Source organism: Terrapene carolina, unplaced genomic scaffold (assembly GCF_002925995.2).
Source record: "Terrapene carolina triunguis isolate 2854851 unplaced genomic scaffold, T_m_triunguis-2.0 Scaffold96, whole genome shotgun sequence".
NCBI lineage: Eukaryota > Metazoa > Chordata > Testudines > Emydidae > Terrapene > Terrapene triunguis.
Window position 1 is genome coordinate 64,815,639 of NW_020664447.1, and position 20,409 is coordinate 64,836,047.

General features: G+C 40.9%; 1 protein-coding gene across 1 annotated transcript in view; it reads right to left on the minus strand.

The window, feature by feature from the left end:
• The window catches only part of CEP128 (centrosomal protein 128), a 163,289-nt gene that overhangs the window by 25,674 nt on the left and 117,206 nt on the right, over positions 1-20,409 (minus strand). Inside the window, exons 14-15 of the mRNA XM_024192734.1 lie at positions 18,443-19,093; positions 14,101-14,265 (exon numbers count right to left, since the gene is read on the minus strand). Coding sequence (XP_024048502.1) covers positions 14,101-14,265; positions 18,443-19,093 — 816 coding nt within the window. The remainder of the gene's footprint in view (positions 1-14,100; positions 14,266-18,442; positions 19,094-20,409) is intronic.

Consider the following 20,409-nt stretch of genomic DNA (forward strand, 5'->3'; position numbering starts at 1 on the left):
AAAAAAAAAAAAAGGGGGAGGGAAACTCCAGGGGGCAGGCTGGAGCTCCAAGGAGAGGGAGAGGCAACCTGCAGGCCCTGGAAAAGTAAAGCAGGAAAGAACCTGCCCGAGGCGGACAGGGCCGATCGGGGACACCCCAGGACAGGAGCCAGGAGGAGCACTGTGCCAGGGAGGAATTGCCGAGAAGGACAAGCCGGAGCTGGACCCAGTATTACTGCTGCCCAGAGCTGCATGGGGCTGTAAGTACTGGGGCTTCTGACTCTGCATTGGGAACAAGGAGGGAGGTTGCTAGATAGTTTAGTGGGGAGGTGGTCGCTCTGTGTGGCTTTGCAGAGAGCGGCAGAAGAGGGCACTGGAGGGGTTTGTTGGGGGAAAGTTCACTGGCGCCGAAGACGACCAGGAGCACCCAAGACTCACCACTGGACTGAAACTTTGCTCAGGACTTCTGAACTCTGTGTGCAGACACATTGCTCGGTGTCTGCCCTTCCAGACTGCGCTACCACTGGGCCCGTGGGGCCTTGGGTTGGATGCAGCCCTGTTTTACTGCTCCCCCTATATTTCCCCTTGTTGTTTTTCTCCTCTCATTCCTCTGTAAATAAATATTTCCCTTGTTATATCCACTGTACTTTTCCTGTGGGTGTGTGTGTTCACTCTGGGGGGTTTGGAACAGGTGCCCCTGGGGTGGAAGGGATTTCTCCTGCTGCATTCCTGCGCGCGCCATCTCTTGGCCAGAGCTGCCTGCAGAGCAGACTCCATCTTGGCCACGAGGGCGCTAAAGTTACACTTGGTGGCCTGTGATCCGCTGTCCCGCAATGCCTCACACGATCGTCCTTCTATACGAACGGGTACTATAGCCTGGGGGACTATCAGCCCATCTGGGTAACCCCTGTTTGTGGTTTTTTCTGGGGAGCCTTGAAATTTCAGGGTCTTTGGTTGCTCCTTCTCCAAGCCCTGTTGGTGTTTCCCTGAAGCTTCCTAATGGTCTGCTGCAATCTCTGAGATACCCTTGCATGATCTGTCTTGTTTTGGCAGTCCAAGGCATAGTGACCATCTCTTCCACAGTTATAACAGAAACCTTCTCGCTGGCTATCACCCCTCCTGCTACTCTCCCCTCTTGAGGATGGCACAGTATGTCCTTGAGCCTTCATCATGGGCCACTTCTCGGGTCAAATCTCTCAGTGCTGCTGCCACTGACGGGGCATCTTCCATCTCTCCAAGCACTGTGGTGGTGCGACTCCCTGCCATCTTCGGCTGCACCACTGCATCCACTTGCAACAATCGCTCCTCCTCTTTACGTATCTCTCGAATGAGCTTGTGGAATGGGGGTGGGTTTTGGGCCCGCTCCCTCAGCTACAGTCGCCACAACATCAACTCATCTCGTCGGGTGCCCCGAAGGATTTGGTCCAACCTAGCAGAATCAATGCGCTTGGTGGGGATGCCCTCCTTCCCCACTACCTGCTGTAGCAAATCCTCTAGTCTCCTGATGAAATCCGACAATGGTTCGTGGGGCTCCTGATAGGTATGGCGGAAACGATAATACAGGTCTTCACTGCTATCAGTAGTACCGTAGATACTCTCAAGAGCAGTTAAATAGTCTTGCACTGTGGCAGCTGGTTGTGAGTCTTTCAGGGCTCGGATAATTTGCATGGCAGGTCCCCTCAAACTCTCAAGCACACGTTTCCGCTTCTCAGCATCAGAGCATTCCCACTCTTGGACAAGTGGCACCGTAAAATCCCTCCAGGTCTCGTAATCCTCCTCCCCTGGGGGTACAGGTGACACCCCCGAGAATGAACGTAACCGCTTGTATGGAGCGCTTTCATATACCGGCCTCAATGCATCTTTGAGAGCGTTTCCCAGCTCTTTGGCCCATCCCACCAGGCTGGGTGCTGCAGGTGTTGGAGCCCCTCCTAATACCAAAATTAATTCTTCTCTTGTCCGCTTCTCATCCACCATCAGAACTTGCAATTTCTGCGCTAAAGAATCCACCTCAAGTGACACAGGCACACTAGGAGGAGACTGCCTTGCCCCCAGAATTGTCCAGGGAATACCTTCTACTTGCACCTCTTTGGGCACTTTATCAAGATCTGTTTCCTTGGAGTGAGTACATAGTGCTACCATGCCCCTCACTTTGCAGTTGTAAATACGGGTGTGGACCTTTACTCTCCCCAGTATTTCAGCTGCATCTAGGCTCTCCTCAATTTCATTTGGTTCCATCTCTTCTGGGAACCCCGCCACCAGCACAGCTTTGGTTACTGGGATTCGTGCCCCTCGGCACAGGTCTTCTAATAATCCTCTCTCCATTTTTTTTTTTTTTTTTTAATTGAGATGAAAGTCACTCAGGAGTTTCTTTACTCTGTGAAGAAGAGCCCAGGGTGCGCAACGTAGGGGTGTGTGTGTGTGTGTACTGCAAAGTCCCCGTACGGGCCACCAAGTGTAACTTTAGCGCCCTCGTGGCCAGGATGGAGTCTGCTCTGCAGGAAGCTCTGGCCAAAAGATGGCGTGCGCAGGAATGCAGCAGGAGAAATCCCTTCCACCCCAGGGGCATCTGTTCCAAACCCCCCAAAGTGAACACACACACCCACAGGAAAAGTACAGTGGATATAACAAGGGAAATATTTATTTACAGAGGGATGAGAGAAGAAAAACAACAAGGGGAAATATAGGGGGAGCAGTAAAACAGGGCTGCATCCACGCCAAGGCCCCACAGGCCCAGTAGTAGCACAGTCTGGAAGGGCAGACACCAAGCAACGTGTCTGCACAGAGAGTTCAGGAGTCCTGAGCAAAGTTTCAGTCCAGTGGTGAGTCTTGGGTGCTCCTGGTCGTCTTCGGCGCCAGTGAACTTTCCCCCAACAAACCCCTCCAGTGCCCTCTTCTGCCGCTCTCTGCAAAGCCACACAGAGCGACCACCTCCCCACTAAACTATCTAGCAACCTCCCTCCTTGTTCCCAATGCAGAGTCAGGAGCCCCAGTACTTACAGCCCCATGCAGCTCTGGGCAGCAGTAATACTGGGTCCAGCTCCGGCCTGTCCTTCTCGGCAATTCCTCCCTGGAACAGTGCTCCTCCTGGCTCCTGTCCTGGGGTGTCCCCGATTGGCCCTGTCCGTCTCAGGCTTCGGGCAGGTTTTCTCCTGCTTCACTTTTCCAGGGCCTGCAGGTCACCTCTCCCTCTCCTTGGAGCTCCAGCCTGCCTCCTGGAGTTTCCCTCCTTTTTTTTTTTTTACTCTCCCCCTCCCCGTTAGGAAAAAGATTTAAAGGGCCATGCTCTCTAAACCCCAAAGGGGTTACAAATAAAATTAAAAGAGCTGCACAGCTGTGTGATGAAACCCTGTTATGCATTGCCTGGTACTGGCATGTCCTAATTGTTGACAGCCATTTGTCTTTTTCGATTGAGGTGGAGCCATACATCCTCTATGTTCTCAGAGATGGAGCCATACATCCTCTATGTTCAGTTTGACCCCAAGAAAGCTATTGGGACTCTTAAGTAACAATACCACCAATGAGAAGAACAAAAAACAATGTATTTGTCCCAAAAGAGAGGTGTTTTTTATTCTATAAATACTTCAAATAAGTATATTTTCCTATGTAAATTTTGTCTAGAATTCATGAGATGTATTATTGGTTTGAAACATTTAAAAACTTTATTTTATAATGTAAAATTACAGTCTAACGAGGAGAGACTGAATGCAGCAGTCTAGAAATAATCTAGATTCTCCCCCACTATATTATATTATTACTATATATATTATTAATAAAGAGATACGTATTAGACACATGAGCTGAACGGAAAATTGTCCACAATGAGAAGTTAAGAGTCCAAGAATCAGCTTCAGAAATGAGAACTCAGAACTAAAGCTGCAGCATATTCAAGCAAACGAAAGTAAAGTGAAGGACTACATGGGAAAATGAGAGCTTCTCCATTAACTCCACAAATCAATGACAATATGCAATTTTTTCAAAAGCTTATTTATTTGTTGTGGCAAAATGGCCAATGTTCATATGGTGGGTCCCATGCTTTTCTTGGTGGGGGGGGCTAGGACGCCACCCCTTGTTCCTGCTCTTGATGCGCCAAAGGCCCCGCTAGTGGCCTGGGAAGGTGGTAGAGGAGGGAAGCAGGGAAAGGGTCTGGGTTTGCTCCTCACTCTGAGCCCCAGCTCCTCTCAACCACTGCGGGTTTCTTACCCTCTTCCCACTTGGGTAGGGTTACCCTTGTTCCTTGACACTGGGGAAGGGAGTCTCCTACCCTGCTGGAGCAGGGTCTCCCTTCCTCCAGTTCTCTGGTCTTTCAATTATCAGCAACATACCTCCAAACTCCGGTCCTCTCTCCTTCCTCGCACACCCTGTCTGCCTGAAGCAGGGTTTTTTTTATTAGGTTCCTGGCAGGGTCTTAATGGACTACAGGTGCTCCAATTAACCTGTAGCAACCCTCCCTAGTCTACAGGGAACCACGCCTTAATTAGCCCAGGTCTTATATATTTCCCCTCGACCACTGTCTTACTGCTCCCTGGCCCTGCTGTATCACATTGTCTATAAAGATGTGTGTGAGAGCCTAAATTAAGACAGAGGAATTCTATAGCATTTATCACCCTTACTCAAAATGGAAGCTTAGAGATTTGTAATTATCACATATTGGACAATGTTAAAAAATTTTAGTAGAAGCTAATGCAGGATGGAAAAGATGACCTAAAATTGATTCCAGACAAATACATTTGTGGTAACATTTGCTCATTGCTTTTACATGCTGTTTTGTCTGTACAGAACTGTGTGAAAGAGACAAGTAGTACAGTCACAGCCCAAAGGAAAAAAGCCCAAAGACCTTGGCTTTCATGTACTTGCTGGGGGCGGGGGGGGGGGGGGGAGTTGCTAGTGAACTTTTTTTCATTCCTACAGTTTTGACTAGACTATGATGAAATTCATCTAATGAGAGTTAGACAGCTCTTGATCACAGTGAACTCGATTGTGATGCTGTAGTGAAGTGAATGTCCTGTACACAGAAAAGGACATTTGACACACTGATATTTTTTTAACATTGTAAAAGGATTAGCAGTTCTGAACAGCTGGTCAGATTTGATCCAAAGAACACAGCAGTAAGGATAAAAATCAACGTTTTTCCCCTGGGAAATCTTTTGGATTGGTAAAAGTCAATTTGGAGGTCTCATGTTTTCTTTTTCTCTTTCTTAATTATGTCCATGTGGCAAACAGAGCTGTGCCTGTCATTAACATTTGCAGTCCAAACAAACCTTGCCATTACAAGATTTGAAAGTTACTCGCATGAAACAATAAGATATGAGACTTGTAAGCCAACTCTTTTAGCATCATTTTAGTTGCATAATGGGCTGGAGACTATTTGAAATCCTAAGTAATTTCCTGTGGGATGCTACTTTTTTCCCCTTTAACTTTTTGTGAATCTTCATATACGAGATTAACTTTTGTCATAAAAATGAGGAACAAAGTCTTCCATTTACAATTTTGCCATTAGAACATAATATTAATTTAAGTTCTGACAATGTACTTGGCACTGTTCAAGATAAATTCCATCACCATCTGTGCAACGAAATCTCTCTTTGAAGATACAGTGTCCTGGAATAAGAACAAGGAGAGAAATCTCTCTCATGGTATACCAACGGCATTGATTGGAATATATTTATGTGCTGAAGAAACCATTAAAAAGTCATGATGGTGTGAAGAGGAAACTGGAAGCCAAAATGAAGAAATTAGAAGACAATGCAATAAAAGACTTCAGAAGCTGAAGTCTGACAATTATGTGTTTGAAAAAGAACTCTGGAAGGTACAGGAAAAACTTCATAGACTTACAAAAGAATAGTGATAAAATGTTAAAACAGTCCGAACGCACGTGAATACCTAATAGTATACATGCACAAACTAAACATTAAAACTGTTGGTGGTGGTGGTCAGGTGGTACTTCTGGATTTACAATGCCAGTTCAACAGAGAAACAGCAGTACAGGAAGATAATTATGTCCTGCTTTCCATTCAATATCATTCAGACACACCAAAAGAGAAAACAACCAGATTCTTTGAGGAGGAAAAAGTTGTACACAACCACAAAGAATCCAGGAAGTTGGTTTATGGTTTAATCTTATGTCCACCCAGAAACTGAAGCTAGTGTAAAATTTGGCAATGTCTGTTAAATGTAGTTTCTTCAAGCACTGTTTTTGTTTTTATTTTGTTTTGAGCACACGACACCTGTGATCCTTGAGCTGCAGTGGCTACCTGCTGGTTTCCTGGTTGTGTTTAACTTTGGTCCCAGGCCACTTAGGGCTTTACTTACTTCAGAGATCACCTTGCTCCCCATGAGATACTGATATGTTTGCACTCCACAAGGGAGCCTGAGCTGAAGTTCTGCTGGTAACTCTGGCACAGCATTCTCTGTTAGATCCTCAAACTTTGAGAATTCCTTCCCTCCTTTGGCCCATAACAGCCAAAGTTAATTAGATTTCAGGGAGCACTTCAAGGCCCATCTTTTCTTCCTGGCTCATGAAGACTGGGAGACTAGTGAGCCTGGGTAGTGGGATGTAACTATGATGGGTGTTTTGTTTGAGGGTTTATGGTTTGTATATTTTTGCTATGGTTGGTATATTGTGGCCTGAAGCAGTTGAGGGAGTCTATTACTTACGTGCTACATTTTTAAAGACTGTCAAGGACACTCAGAACTTAGGATGAGTGGTCTTTTGTTGCTGAAGTGTAAATCGATAGAAACTAACACTGTGTCTTCAATGCAATACTGTTGTAGCTGTGTTGGTCGCAGGATATTAAAGATATAAGACAGGTTAGGTAATATCTTTTATTGAACCAACTTCTGTTGAGAGACAAGCTTTCAAACTTACAAAGAGCTTGTCAAAAAAAACTTGAAGAGCTCTGTGTAAGCTCGAAAGATTGTCTCTCTCATCAACAGACGGTCTAATAAAAGCTATTACCTCACGTGCCTTGTCTCTCACAGTGTCTTCAAGTCATAGTAGTCCATAAGAAACCTCTGAAAAAGCCTACAGCTCCCTAACATCTTTTCAGAGACTAGGGAACAAGTTATTTTTTGAATGTCATCATCATAAAATGATGATCAGTGACGAAAATCTGCAGGACTAATAGTTCTCTCCATATCAATCTCTCAACATGCCCTGATTCTAATCTTCAGCTCTTGATATAGAACCTAGCAATGAAATTTAAATATCCACATCGAGAAGCCACTTTACGTCTACCAGGAACTAGTTCATCACCAAACAATTTATATTCACATGACTTAAGTCGTATTCAAAATGACCTCTCCACAGAAGAAAGAAGAGTGCAATAATCTACTTCAACTCTAACTCAGTATCAAGAACATAATTTTGCCTTGAAACAAAGTGACCTGTACTTGTGTTTAATCTGTGAACTGCATCTGAAAAAGTGTTAAAATTAAATTAACATTTACAAGCCTACAGTTGGTATTTGACTTCTTACTGAAAAGAGACACCATTTATAAGATTAGTTTTATGGGAGACCAGTGTAATAAATGGCAAATCCATTTCAAAATTGTGTGTGTGGTGCTCTCTCTCCTTTGCAAGTTAGGATTCAGTTTCATTGGTAGAACTGGGTGGATATGTCTACGTTGTTATTAAACACCCACGGCTGGCCTGTGTCATCTGAGTCGGGCTCAGGCTGTAGAGCTATAATACTGCAGTGTAGAGCTCTGGAACCTCATGAGGTGGGGAGAGGTCTCAGAGCCTGGGCTCCAGCCCAAGCCTGGATGTCTATACTGCAATTTTATAGTCCCACAGCCCGAGCCCCGCAAGCCTGAGTCTGCTGACATGGGCCAGCTGCAGGTGTTTAACTGGAGACATACAATGTGTAGCCTAAAACTGGAACAACAGGGGATGCAGCAGGTCAGAATTCAGACAGATCAAAAGAGCTGAATCAAGAACACTTGCACAGGACCAGCTCACATTATGATTCGTAATACTGCCCAGAATTATGAATCCCTTACTTCCTTGATCAGGAAAACTTTATACAATATTTTAATAAAATAAACCTTGTCAGTGCAAAAATTAAAAAGCTATCAATTTTATTTGAGAAAATCAAAAACATTTAATTCAGAAAAAAAATCAATTTGATCATATTTGGACAATTGCATGGAAAAAAAATGGTTACTACCCTTGCTCTATAACTGTTGTTCTTTGAGATGTGTTGCTCACATCCATCCTACTTAAGGTATGTGTGCACCCAGTGCACCAGTGTTGAAGATCTCTCTCTTAATGGGATCTACCAGGATGGCACATCTGCCCTTTGCAGCCTCATGCTGCTATGCAATAGTATATTGGGTGGTGCCACCCCAATCCCACTCAGTTCTTTCTGACTGGACAGACTGATACAGAGGGGAAGGAGGGTGAATCATGGAATGGACATGTGCAACACATCTCAAAGAGGAACAATTATAGAATAAGTTAGTAACTATCTTTTCTTCTTTGAGTAATTGAACTTGTCTATTCCACTTCAGGTGACTCACAAGCAGTTCAAACTGGAGGTGGGATTTGGAGTCTACTTGAACAAGGACTGAAGAACTACTTGTCCAAACTTGACAATCTCTGGAATGCTGAGATACTTTTACTACTGATTATGCTGTATATACTGACAACCAAGTTGAAGCCCTACAAATGTCTCCATGGATACTTGAGCCAAAAAGGCTGTGGAAGCTCCCTTACATCATGTAGCGTGCACTACCACTACCCCTCTCGCTAGAGGAAGTACACTGGCAATGTCATAGAACAAGTGTATGCAGAATGAAAGGCTCTGCATCACTACTGAAAGGCCTTTCATTCTGTCTGCAACTGAGACGAACAGCTGTGCTGACCTAGTGCTATTCAAGTAAAAAGCCAACACCCTTTTAACATCCCAGGTCTGGAGCCTCTCCCCATCCTCATATGGCTTCATTTAGGTGGAATTCCGATATCGCTTTAGTCAGGAATCTCAGATGAAACAGTAAAAAACAGTGTAAGGAGGGTCCATCTACCAATGCTTGTAACTTCGCCACCCTTCTCATGGAAGTAATAACTACCGAAAATGCACCTTTCATAGGCAGATAGAGCAAAAAGCAGGTGGCCATCAGTTCAAAAGGTGGTTCCAGCAATCTTGCTTTCACCAGATTTAAGTCTCAGAAAGGAATGGGATACATGACATGGGGATATAATCTGTCCAGTCCCTTTAAGAATCTGACTCATATCGGAATAGAAAATACTCAGCAACCCACAACTGGTGGGTGGAAAGCAGAGATAGCTGCTAGATGAACTCTGATAGAGCTAATCAATAGACCTTGCTGTTTCAGGTGAAACAAGTAGTCCAAAACATGCTGGATAGAGGCCCGGACTGGCAAAACATCCCTCTGTTTGACCATAAGGAGAACTGTTTCTACTTCAACAGGTAAGTGCATCTAATATATGGTGTCAAGTATCAGAGGGGTAGCCGTGTTAGTCTGAATCTGTAAAAAGCAACAGAGGGTCCTGTGGCACCTTTTCACTACGCAAGAGGATAAATGGACACAAGTCAGATATTAGGAATGGCAATATACAAAAACCTGTAGGAGAACACTTCAACCTCCCTGGCCACACAATAGCAGATGTAAAGGTAGCCATCTTACAGCAAAAAAACTTCAGGACCAGACTCCAAAGAGAAACTGCTGAGCTCCAGTTCATTTGCAAATTTGACACCATCAGATCAGGATTAAACAAAGACTGTGAAAGGCTATCCAACTACAGAAGCAGTTTCTCCTCCCTTGGTGTTCACACCTCAACTGCTTCTGCACCTCACCCTCCCTGATTGAACTAACCTCGTTATCTCCATACTGATTTATACCTGCCTCCGGAGATTTCCATTACTTGCATCTGAAGAAGTGAGGTTCTTACCCACGAAAGCTTATGCTCCCAATACTTCTGTTAGACTTAAAGGTGCCACAGGACCCTCTGTTGCTTTCTAATATATGGCTTTCTGCTAGTCAGGAGACTGTTTTGTACATTCCCAGAACACTCCGTCTCCTGAAGAGTTAAGTATGGAGCATCCAGGACGTAAAATGGAGAGTTGCTAAGTTGGGATGTATCAGGCAACCGTTGTCCTTGGAGATCAGGTCAGGTTTTGAAGGCAGTGTCAAAGAAGCCCAGCAGACCAGAGACCCAGTGTAGGGGAAGGGTCTGAGAGCCCATACTCCAGCCCAAGAAGGAACATTACACTGCTGTTTTCAGCCCCGTAGTGAAAGCCTGAGTCAGTTGACCCAAGCTCTGAGATTCACTGCCATGGGGTACTTTTAACAATGCAGCTGTACCCTTTGATGTTAACTTGAAAATCAGCAACAGAATAAAGTGATAAAATAGCTGCTGAAACAATGCATTTTGTTTCCATATTCAACTGCTACATAAAATTCTATCCAGACAACAAAAAAGAGATAAAAATTAAATAATCAATTTTATTAGCTATAGAAATCTAAACACAACACTGACTTTTATTATGTGTATTAGGATTGTGCTTAGGGGCCTCAGTCTTGGCCCTGGACCCCATTATGTTAGGCGCGGTAAAAAAAAAAAAATTAAGAAAAAGTCCCCATTCCGAAGATCTTACAATCTAAATATAAGGCAACAGATAGATACAGACAGACAGATGGGAAAGCACAAGAAACAAGGAGACAACATTGGTCAACAGAATAGTTTGTGGTCTCATCACACCAGCAATCTAACCACTGTCAAGTTTTTTTTGTTTTCTTGACAAACAAGAGTTTTAAGGAGGAGGAGGATGAGTTAGTTTTACGGAGGTTTACAGAGAGCTCCTCCCAAGCATGAGGGGCAATATGGGAGAAAGCCTGAAGGTGCTTGTTCGAAAATTTAGCAAGTGGTCAGCTGGCATCAAGGGCTGACTGGAGATAGGAGTTGACTTTTTGATACTGAATGGGAGATAAGAAGTGGGGTGTGGATAGATCATGAAGGGCCTTGAAAGTGAAGACAAGTAGCTTAAGTTTGATATGCTAGAGAATAAGGACCGAGTGGAGGGATGCAAAAGGAGGGGTGACGTGGTCAAAATGGACTCTTCACGTACTTAAGCACATACTTCAGTGCATTGCAGAATTGGAGCCTTATTTTTAAAGACTGCTTTCTCCTATGTCCTCTTCAGACTTTTGCTGTTAGTACTTTAACCTTCAGTACACTTTTAACCTTCGACAGTTCAAATGTGGGACATGATACAGAGCCAAAACCCCAAATGAAAGATACAAAAATAAAAGAAGGCCAAAAGTGATTCAAGACAAGTTTCTTTAGCATAACTTGAAGCCTTTTCTGACTCTTAAAAACATCAACTACAGTTTGCTAAACTGAACACAAGTCTACACATTAATGTAGGTATAAACCTAAATGCTGTTGCAAAAATAGTTAATAATAAAATTGTAATTTATTCTTATTTAGATTATTACAAACTTGCCTTCATCTTTACTGAATTTTAGGAGATGCCTACAATTACTTTCATATACATTATTTTTATCTTCTTTATCACGATAGTGTATAAGGACCAACCAAGAATGGAGCCCTACAGTCCAAACACAGTTGTAGGCAATCCCTTCTCTGAAGATATTACAACCTAAATACAATGATGTTTGGAGAAACCAATGATGTTTGGAGAATCAGATAAGTAACCAAAACTGTAATTTTCCGAGTTATCTCATTAAATGAAATGTTCAAGCTAAGGAAACTCCTAGGAGATCTCTGCTTTCTGTCAAACAGGGACAGACTAGTGTCAAGGAAGATACCACCTCCTCAGTCATAGAAGTCCACAAGTGTTTACACAGGCTCTGAAATACAGCTTTATAACTTCTATTTTGCTGTAACATTCTATGCTATTCTCTTTTATACTATGTTCTGAAAGGTGTATATCACTGTTAGTAATTGTGACTCGTGCTTTGTATAGAGCATTTGCTAGGAATCTAATCATAAGTTGTAAATGCTATAAAGAGTGGGTCATAAATCAAGAAACCATTTGGTCTACAGGCAAACAAACCAATGAGATTGTCTTATCAGAAATCAGGCCATTCCCCTTGTACAAGAAGCTTGTTTGGTATAGAGATGATCTTATCTCAAGAAAGCAGCCTTCCCCCCCCCCCCTTACAGACATAAATATCTTACAGAATCCTGACTTTAAAAGAATGTTAAGGCTATTCTCTATTGAAGAGGAGTAACAATCAGGATGTGTTCTCAGAGAAATAAAACAAGTCATCAAAATGGGCCTTCCTCTCCCTTAATAGAGAAAAATCTTAGTTTAAACCCCCCAAAATTTAGGAATATTCTTATTGGAACTGTTTCTTTCATAAACACTCTGAAGTCAATATTCTTCAAATGTTAAGGAGAACATTTAAGGTAGGAAAATGTTTTAAAGACGACCTTTGTTACTTCTAATTCATGTTTCCTTTTAAAGGTGAAAACCTTGCTGTCCCTCAAATGCTTAAGATGGTACGAGATTCTTTTGAGATGTTTATCAGATACCATTGTTAAGTGAATAGTGAAAAGCTTTAGATCATTTGATGCTATAACTGGTAACTAATGTAAGAAGCCATTTGAGTATAGAGATATTGATATTAATTGGGGAATTAGTTATCTTGCGGCGCTTAACCAACTCCTTACTAAACTCAAGAACACAAGAACGACCTCTCCAAGGAGCATTAAGAGGAAAGGAGAATTTTTTTGATGACTAACATGGCTACCACTCTGAAACCATTTAAGTTAAAGATTTCCTTTAAGAATCACTTAAGTCTGAAAAGACTATTTTAAGAGCTGAAGATCTTTATATTGGAAAACACTTGAACTAATTTGAAGAAGAATTTCATGTTCTATTAAATCCTGCGGAAACTAATGGGAGATCAGAAAATGAACTCAGTAAAAGAAAGAGTTAAAACTCTAACTTTAAAGATGTGCTGATAACTTTCCACCCCAAAAGACAAAAGCTAATTAGAACTCTGATGCATGTGTATTAGCAGACTGCATATTCATGAGCTGAAGATCTTGCCAAGACAACCACAAGGGTGTTGAGCCAATGACCTGAAGAAGAGCTCTGTGTAAGCTTGTCTCTCTCACCAACAGAAGCTGATCCAATAAAAGATATTACCTCACCCACTTTGTCTGTCTAAAATAGTGGAAGTCACACCACTGGATTGGCATTAAGAGAGACAACTAAGTTTTAGACTATCATTTCTTGTTTCTTTAAACTACCAGTTTTTAGTAATTCAAGTAAAAATACTTGATGCTCAACCACTTAAAAAAACCACATCCTTTACCCCATACTAACCTTTTCCATTTGGTCAAATCACCATTATGGTTGGGAAGTTACTCCCACTACAAAGTCCACATTTTCAGACACTTACAGCTTTTCAAGAAAGTTATCCTTTGAATTGAAATTTCTCATGTTTCTTTCTGAACTCAAAAGTGAGTTTTTCTTATAAAGTTGGGCAAAATTCTATTTGCCATGCTTTAAATAGTCAAGCATGAAAAGACTTTAACCAAGTTATTTTTAATTCCTTTTATTGTGCTCAGATAACTTTAAATGTGCCCTGGACTTCTTAGCATTACGCAACGATTTAAGGACAAAGTGAAGAAGAATAATTTATCCACTCTAAGCAATAGAAGAGTTAGACACAGAGCTGATAGTTACCCACATTGGAATCTAGGAGGATGCGAGGACAGATATCTCTACTCTTGCAGAATGCCATCTTTAATGGCCGCTTACTGTCAGGACCTCACTTTAACATATTTGAAAGACAGTAAGTACTGTCAGCACCATTGTGCTGTGCTATAGTGCACACTAATACCAAGCCAGGGATTGGTACAATTTTGACTGAGGGAAGGCAGTTCCCTATTGGAATCACCAACACTTCTCTTGGAGGTATGCTATGAAAGTACTGATCTCATCCAACCATATTTACCTTATTTGATCTAACACAATCGTAGCCTAAAGTGGCGTGGCTGCAAGTGTTCTCCCAAAGCTTACATATATTATTTGGCAGTCTAAAACATCTAAAGAGAGTAGTGAAATCGGATGGATTCTGGCCCTTATATATCAGATGCCCAATAAGATTAGGATGCCCGTTTACCTTTTCCTCCAGTTCCTGTTTCACAAGCTCATATTTCCGTCTAAGTTTTGTGTTTTCCTGTTCGCTCTGGGTTAACTCTTCTGTCATCTTATCACATTCAGTTTTCATCTTCTCCACCTGTCGACGCTGAGCTTTTAGTACATTTTTCTCATCTACAAGTTCTGTCTGATGGTAGTGGGAAAACAGAGGACACGGTCAGTATAAAAGTTCTTTATGAACATTTCCAGATTGCATAGCCCCCAAATCCATGCAAAAAGATTAGGGGAAGATACCAATATTTAATCAGTAAGACTTTGCTACAATTTAATTGGGATTACATTTCTAAAAATAAGCATCAGCACTGTACATATATAAATATATAACATAGAAACTGGACCACTAAGCAATGCTTCTCTACTCATAATGATATGATTTCATCATTGGCAATATAACAGTTAAAATATAAAGAAGGTTTTTTCCATTACAAAAGTGGATTTGTCATGCAGTTTATCCAAGACACAAAAGTAACAGCAAAATCAGTTCAATCAGCTAAAGAAAAAGTGCTGATGCCTGCAGTGTACTTTGTGGGATTCGGTAAGATCTTGCAAGATCCTGTATAATTTTGAGACTGCTAAACGGAGGACTTGTGTATTCTGTAGTGCAACTCTGCCACACTCATCAACTTGATAGCTCTGTATGAAAAGCTAAATGTTTAAACAAATTAACATTCCATTACTGAAATTCATTGGAAGCCTAAAACACTAAAAATGTATTATTTTCATTATCAGGATCAGTGACACAGATTACTCCTATGTTTAAAGGGAAATGAACTAGATGATTTAATGGACTTTTTCACCTAGAATTTCTAGAATTCTGTGATTTGAAAGCTATTAGTAGAGACACTTGTACAAAGAGAGACATAACTTTAGCTCCTTTAATGCTTTAAGGTACATAGATTTTTTTGTGATGGGGCAGATTGAATAAAATGGGTTATCCTTTAGTGTAAAAATATTGAGACTTCTCCTTCCTGAAATAAGTGGAGTTGATGTATGCAATAAAGATAATAGCAACTTGACTGGCACAGAGGGGTTTGAGAAATTCTGCAGAGAAAATCTACATTACAAAAAAAAAAAAAATGAAAAGAGCAAAAAAGGAAACAAAAATTGTTAAAAAAAAAACAAAAAAAAAAAAAAAAAAAAATGCACAGAGCTAACAAGGAAACCACACTTGTTCCATATTGCCACTCTACTTCGGGAAGAGAGTTATATTTTCATGGAGCCTGGGATTCAGACACACAAAAAAACAAACTAGAAAAGTAAATTATCCCATCAGAGAAAGCAAGAATCCAATTCCATTTTAAGTGCAAGCACAACATAGTGTCAACCTCTCATGTTCCCTACATGGCAACTGTATTAAAGATTTATACAGCTGGAGACAATCAAGGAGACAATCCCTTGCCAACATCAACTTGGTTTTCTGCATTCTACTAAATGTGACAGTATCAGAGAAAAAGGAGACACAAAGACTCTAGAGAAGAAAAAAAATCAACATTTTCAGTCATTTCTGAGACTGAAAAAGCAGGTATGATGTCAATTTATCAGACCTGAGATGACCCCATAACAGTAAGTGGAGGAGGGTGAAAAAAGCCAAAAGCCATATCTGCATGGTGTGTATGTAAATTACACTGTGTATATTCTTTAAGTAGTTATCACTGAGAATGTCTGTCATGTATGCAAGCTGCATGTTATTATTCTAAAAGTACAATAATTATTTTAAAAGCAGAAGGGGGACGGGAGGGGTAAGAACTGAGGACAGAGTCAAGACTCTGCAGTTCTATTTCTGAATGTGTAATTGACTCACCAAGGGACTTTTGAGCAAGCCACTTAAATCCCTGTGCCTCGGCTTACTTGTGTTTAGAATGGAGATACTAGTAGTGACTACATAAATAAGGTAGCATTGCAATTTCTATTTAAAATAGAACTAAAAGCCTACTACTTCTGCGCACGGGAGCCCTTCAAGAACTGATGCCTCAGTGCAGAGAAAGTGGGCTCCTCCCAACCACAAGTCTCTCTCTCACACACACACTCTGGCCTGCCCCATGCCAGGTTCCCTCATATATACACACAACATTCCCCATGCACCACTGCCTCTCCTGCTACACACACACTACTACTCACTACTCCTGCTACTCACTCCCCATTTATCTAACACACCATACAGCAGCTCCATGAAAGCAAAAGGGGATGGAGGAGGGGGAAAGGAGGAAGAGGTCAGTGGTTAAGTAGGGGGAGCATGGGAGGGAACAGCAAGAATGTGAAGGGTGCTGGTAAAACTGGATTCTGCAGAGACACCATGAAAAAATTAAGTTTCTGTTCTATTCAGGTTCTTAAACCAAGGGCTGGTCTACACTGGGGGGGAATCTGTCCAAGATACGCAACTTCAGCTACGTGAATAGCGTAGCTGAAGTCGAAGTATCTTGGATCGAATTACCTGGGGTCCACACGGCGCGGGATCGACGGCCGCGGCTCCCCCGTCGACTGCGCTACCGCCGCTCGCTCTGGTGGAGTTCCGGCGTCGACGGTGAGCGCGTTCGGGGATCGATATATCGCGTCTTAACGAGACGCGATATATTGATCCCGGATAAATCGATTGCTACCCGCCGATACGGCGGGTAGTGAAGACGTACCCCAAGCCTCTTACTACAATATCTGCACTGTAGGTTTAAGCTGCCTGGATTGAGGAATACAGTCATCAGAAGCTCCGTTCTGAGGAATTTACCACCTAGAACACATACACCTCTTCCCTCTGCTCCCTCCATTAACAGTCATCTACCCTATTTTAAGGTTTTATACTGCTATCTATCACTATATCTGAATACCTTCCATATCAACCAACACTTAAGCATAACTTTCAAAATTTGGCACAGCAAGCGTTAACCATATACCTCAAAGTACCACCAATTCAAATTTCTAAGCAAGGGAAAAAAACATTCATTTCCAACTACTCCACATGGCTAAAGTTAGAAGTTGCACATTGTGTATAAAGAAAGAAGGAACCATGTCTGTTACAGGAGGTTGATGAGGGTAAGGTTACTTGGAGTAGGCAAAATCCGGGTTGTAGGTTGCAAAAGATAGCTGAAGATTTAACTAGGAATGTCCTGGATTTTTTATGGTTGCATTGATAGAATATTCATTTAAGAGGCCTGTTTTTGTTTTTTAACAAAAAAATATTCAGTTTGGGAAGAGTATGTTTAGGTTTAATGTACTACATGTTTCAGACATATCCCTTACCCAGAACAGCTTACTGTCTACAAACTATTTTGTAAACCACTGTGTATACTGGTAGCACCACAGAAATGCTTATTAATAAATACAAACTATTATTATCCTACACTAGTTTACACTAATAAAAATGTAATAGATGAGTGATCATATAGATGTACAGTCAAATGTTGAAAATTAATAAGGCTGTTTAGAGTATCCATTTCAGTTTAAATACTCTTAGGTTTTATTCAGATCAGTCTTGTGAAATATAAAATGCTTTTGTTTTCTTCATTTTTAAATCATATAGCCTGGAGTCAGCAGCAAATGAGTTGCACTAAAAATGTGAACTTGTTTCTAAATAAATTTAACAGTCTGCTTCATAAAATATTTTTACGGTACAGTTTTTGGGTAGGGTTTTTTTTGTAAATGATATGGAAATTGTACACTCTGGAAACGCTTTAAAATACAAGGAGTCATTAAAACTAACCTTTGCAAATTTGACATGCTACTATGATTCATATTCAGAAAATGTTCCTGGAGTGCCTGTGATGCTATTTCAGCTATTGTGCAATACACACACTTCCAGAAATGCAGCATCTCTGGGACATGATATGTCATAATATAGCAGGGGTAACACTTAAAAAGACAGTAGTCAGAGAGGTTAGTATTAAAGTGTTAGAACTCCAATGCTTTACACGCCCTGTTCTACCCAGTCAACAATCTAATTTACCAAAGTTACTGTTGTACTAATGAGGGCTTTTGTCTTAAAGCTACTATGGACACAATAGGGCTTCACCCATATCTTTCAACCTATATACCTCTGAAACATGTCCTGTTTTAGGTTATCATTTATCGTCACATCTATCTTTACTGGAACTCCAAAATTCTTCTTAAAAGGCTTCGGTGATCCTGCAGAAGCGGTCCCTGATTTGCTATAATCCATTTCAACCAGACTAAATATGCATAAACCCCTTTACTGTTAGTTTTATCTTTACTGCAGTGCTCAGAAATACATAAAGATCTTTAAAAGTTCATGCTTTGTTAACTTCATCGCCTAATAGGAAAAAAAAATCAACAGCAGAATTATTCAGCAAAGTTACCTTCAGCCTCCTAATGTGGTTCTCTGTCTCATCCTTTTCTTGCCTAAAGAGCTTCATCAGCTCTTGAACATTTCTCTCATGCTTTGTTTTCACATTCTTCAACTCTGATCTAAGATCTGCCAGCTCCTGCTGGTGAACATCTCTCTCCATCTTCAGCTGCCAGCTAGTTGTAGTCATCTCTTCTTGCTTAGACTCCTGATGTTTTTGAAGGTCTGAAAAGTTCTTGAGAATCTCTTTCTTGACTTTTTCTTCCTCTGCTATTCTGTTTGTCAGCTCTGCCCGAATAGCACTTAAGTTTTTTATATCTTCTTGCATCTCTAAGAATCTTTCCTGGTCTTTTTCATTGATCATGTTAGCTGTTTCAAGCTCTTCCTCTAAACGTTCTTTTTCATTTCTCATCTGGTTCTGTACCAGGATCTGCTTTTGCAACTCACTCTCCAGTTTATTTGCTTTATCTTGGACTTCCCTGATCTCTTGCTCAAGAACTATCTGTTGAGACTTGGTTTCACTGAGCTTCACCTCCTTACAATGGAGTTCCTCTTCTTGCTGGGCCCTCTTTGTAAGCACATCACTCAGCTCCTTCCGAAGGTTTTCTATTTGATGTATAGCAGAGAGAAGCTGAGCCTTCAGGTCATCCTTCTCTTTAAGGACCTAGGAAATATGAAAAAAAAAATCAAAATCTAAAAATTCATTAGATCAAAATTTGGTGAAAACTATGCTGTTTGGAAGCAAAAAACAAACTTTATACTGTGAGAAGAGAAAATGTTTACAGATTATGGCCTTTGGGATTCAAAGGTACTTGGGAGTTTAGCTAACTTTAAACGCGCTGAGTCAATGGGACTAATCGAAAGCTTAAGGATAGGCATGTGCTTAAGTAACTCACTGAATAGGGGCCAATTTGAGTCAGTCTTCCATTTTTCCCATCCTCTTTGCAGTCTGAGATATACTGCTTTCTACGGGATAGTACTATGGAAGAAAGAAATAAACAGAAACAAGCAGAGAAACTACCTTATGGGCACCTGAATATTTATCCTTCAGTATTTTGGCTTGCCCGCTGTTTGACCAATAATTTCACACCATCCTGTTTCTTCTTCCAGTATCTGTTTGCATTATAAAATAATTTTTAAAAATTCCTTTCCCAAAGTATATGGGAACTTACAATACTTTCTGCTACTAATCAGGAGTGTCACTATATTCATGGACCAAGATGAGACAATGATAAGGGCCTGCATGAGATTTGCCTATATTACATTATATCCACTACTGGATTTTTTAATTCTTAAAAGTAGCGAAGGAGATTTGTTTATGTTTGACAGTAAACTATGCTGACTGTTTCCAAGGAGGCTACCAAATACCAGTACAAGAGTCTACTTATAAATAAAACTTATTTTAAAATATCCCAAGACAAAAAACTATGTTACATTTAAAAGAAATTCAGACATGTTAAGATATTAATATATGGATTTAAAGACAGAATGTCAACCATAGCAGTTTTTATCTGGGAGTGCATCAGTGTTCTAGCCTTTCTAAAACTGCATGTTGACTGCAGGACTGTATTCAAGAACAAAAATTTGCACTTATCCTAAATTCTTTTCAAGTATTAAAACGGTGATTGCTTGCATTAACTTTAAAAATATGTACATATATTTGTATGTTTGATATGTATTATACACTTTCTCATTGTCGAGACAATATATGAAAGCTAAGAAGAATAGGAATAACAATTTAAAGATTCTAGAAAATGAAACAACATCATGTTGAAGGCTAACCACATGGCCAAGACGTTAAACTATCCTGATAACTCAGTAGAAAATTATATCTAGGGACGCCTGCTACAACCAATGTTCAAATGAAGCTTGCAAATATTTGGAAAAACTCAGATAACTGCAAATTATGTTCAGAATTCAAGTTTGATGTTTTTCAATCATCACTTTCAACGAATGAATCAAAAGTAAGGACTTCACGCT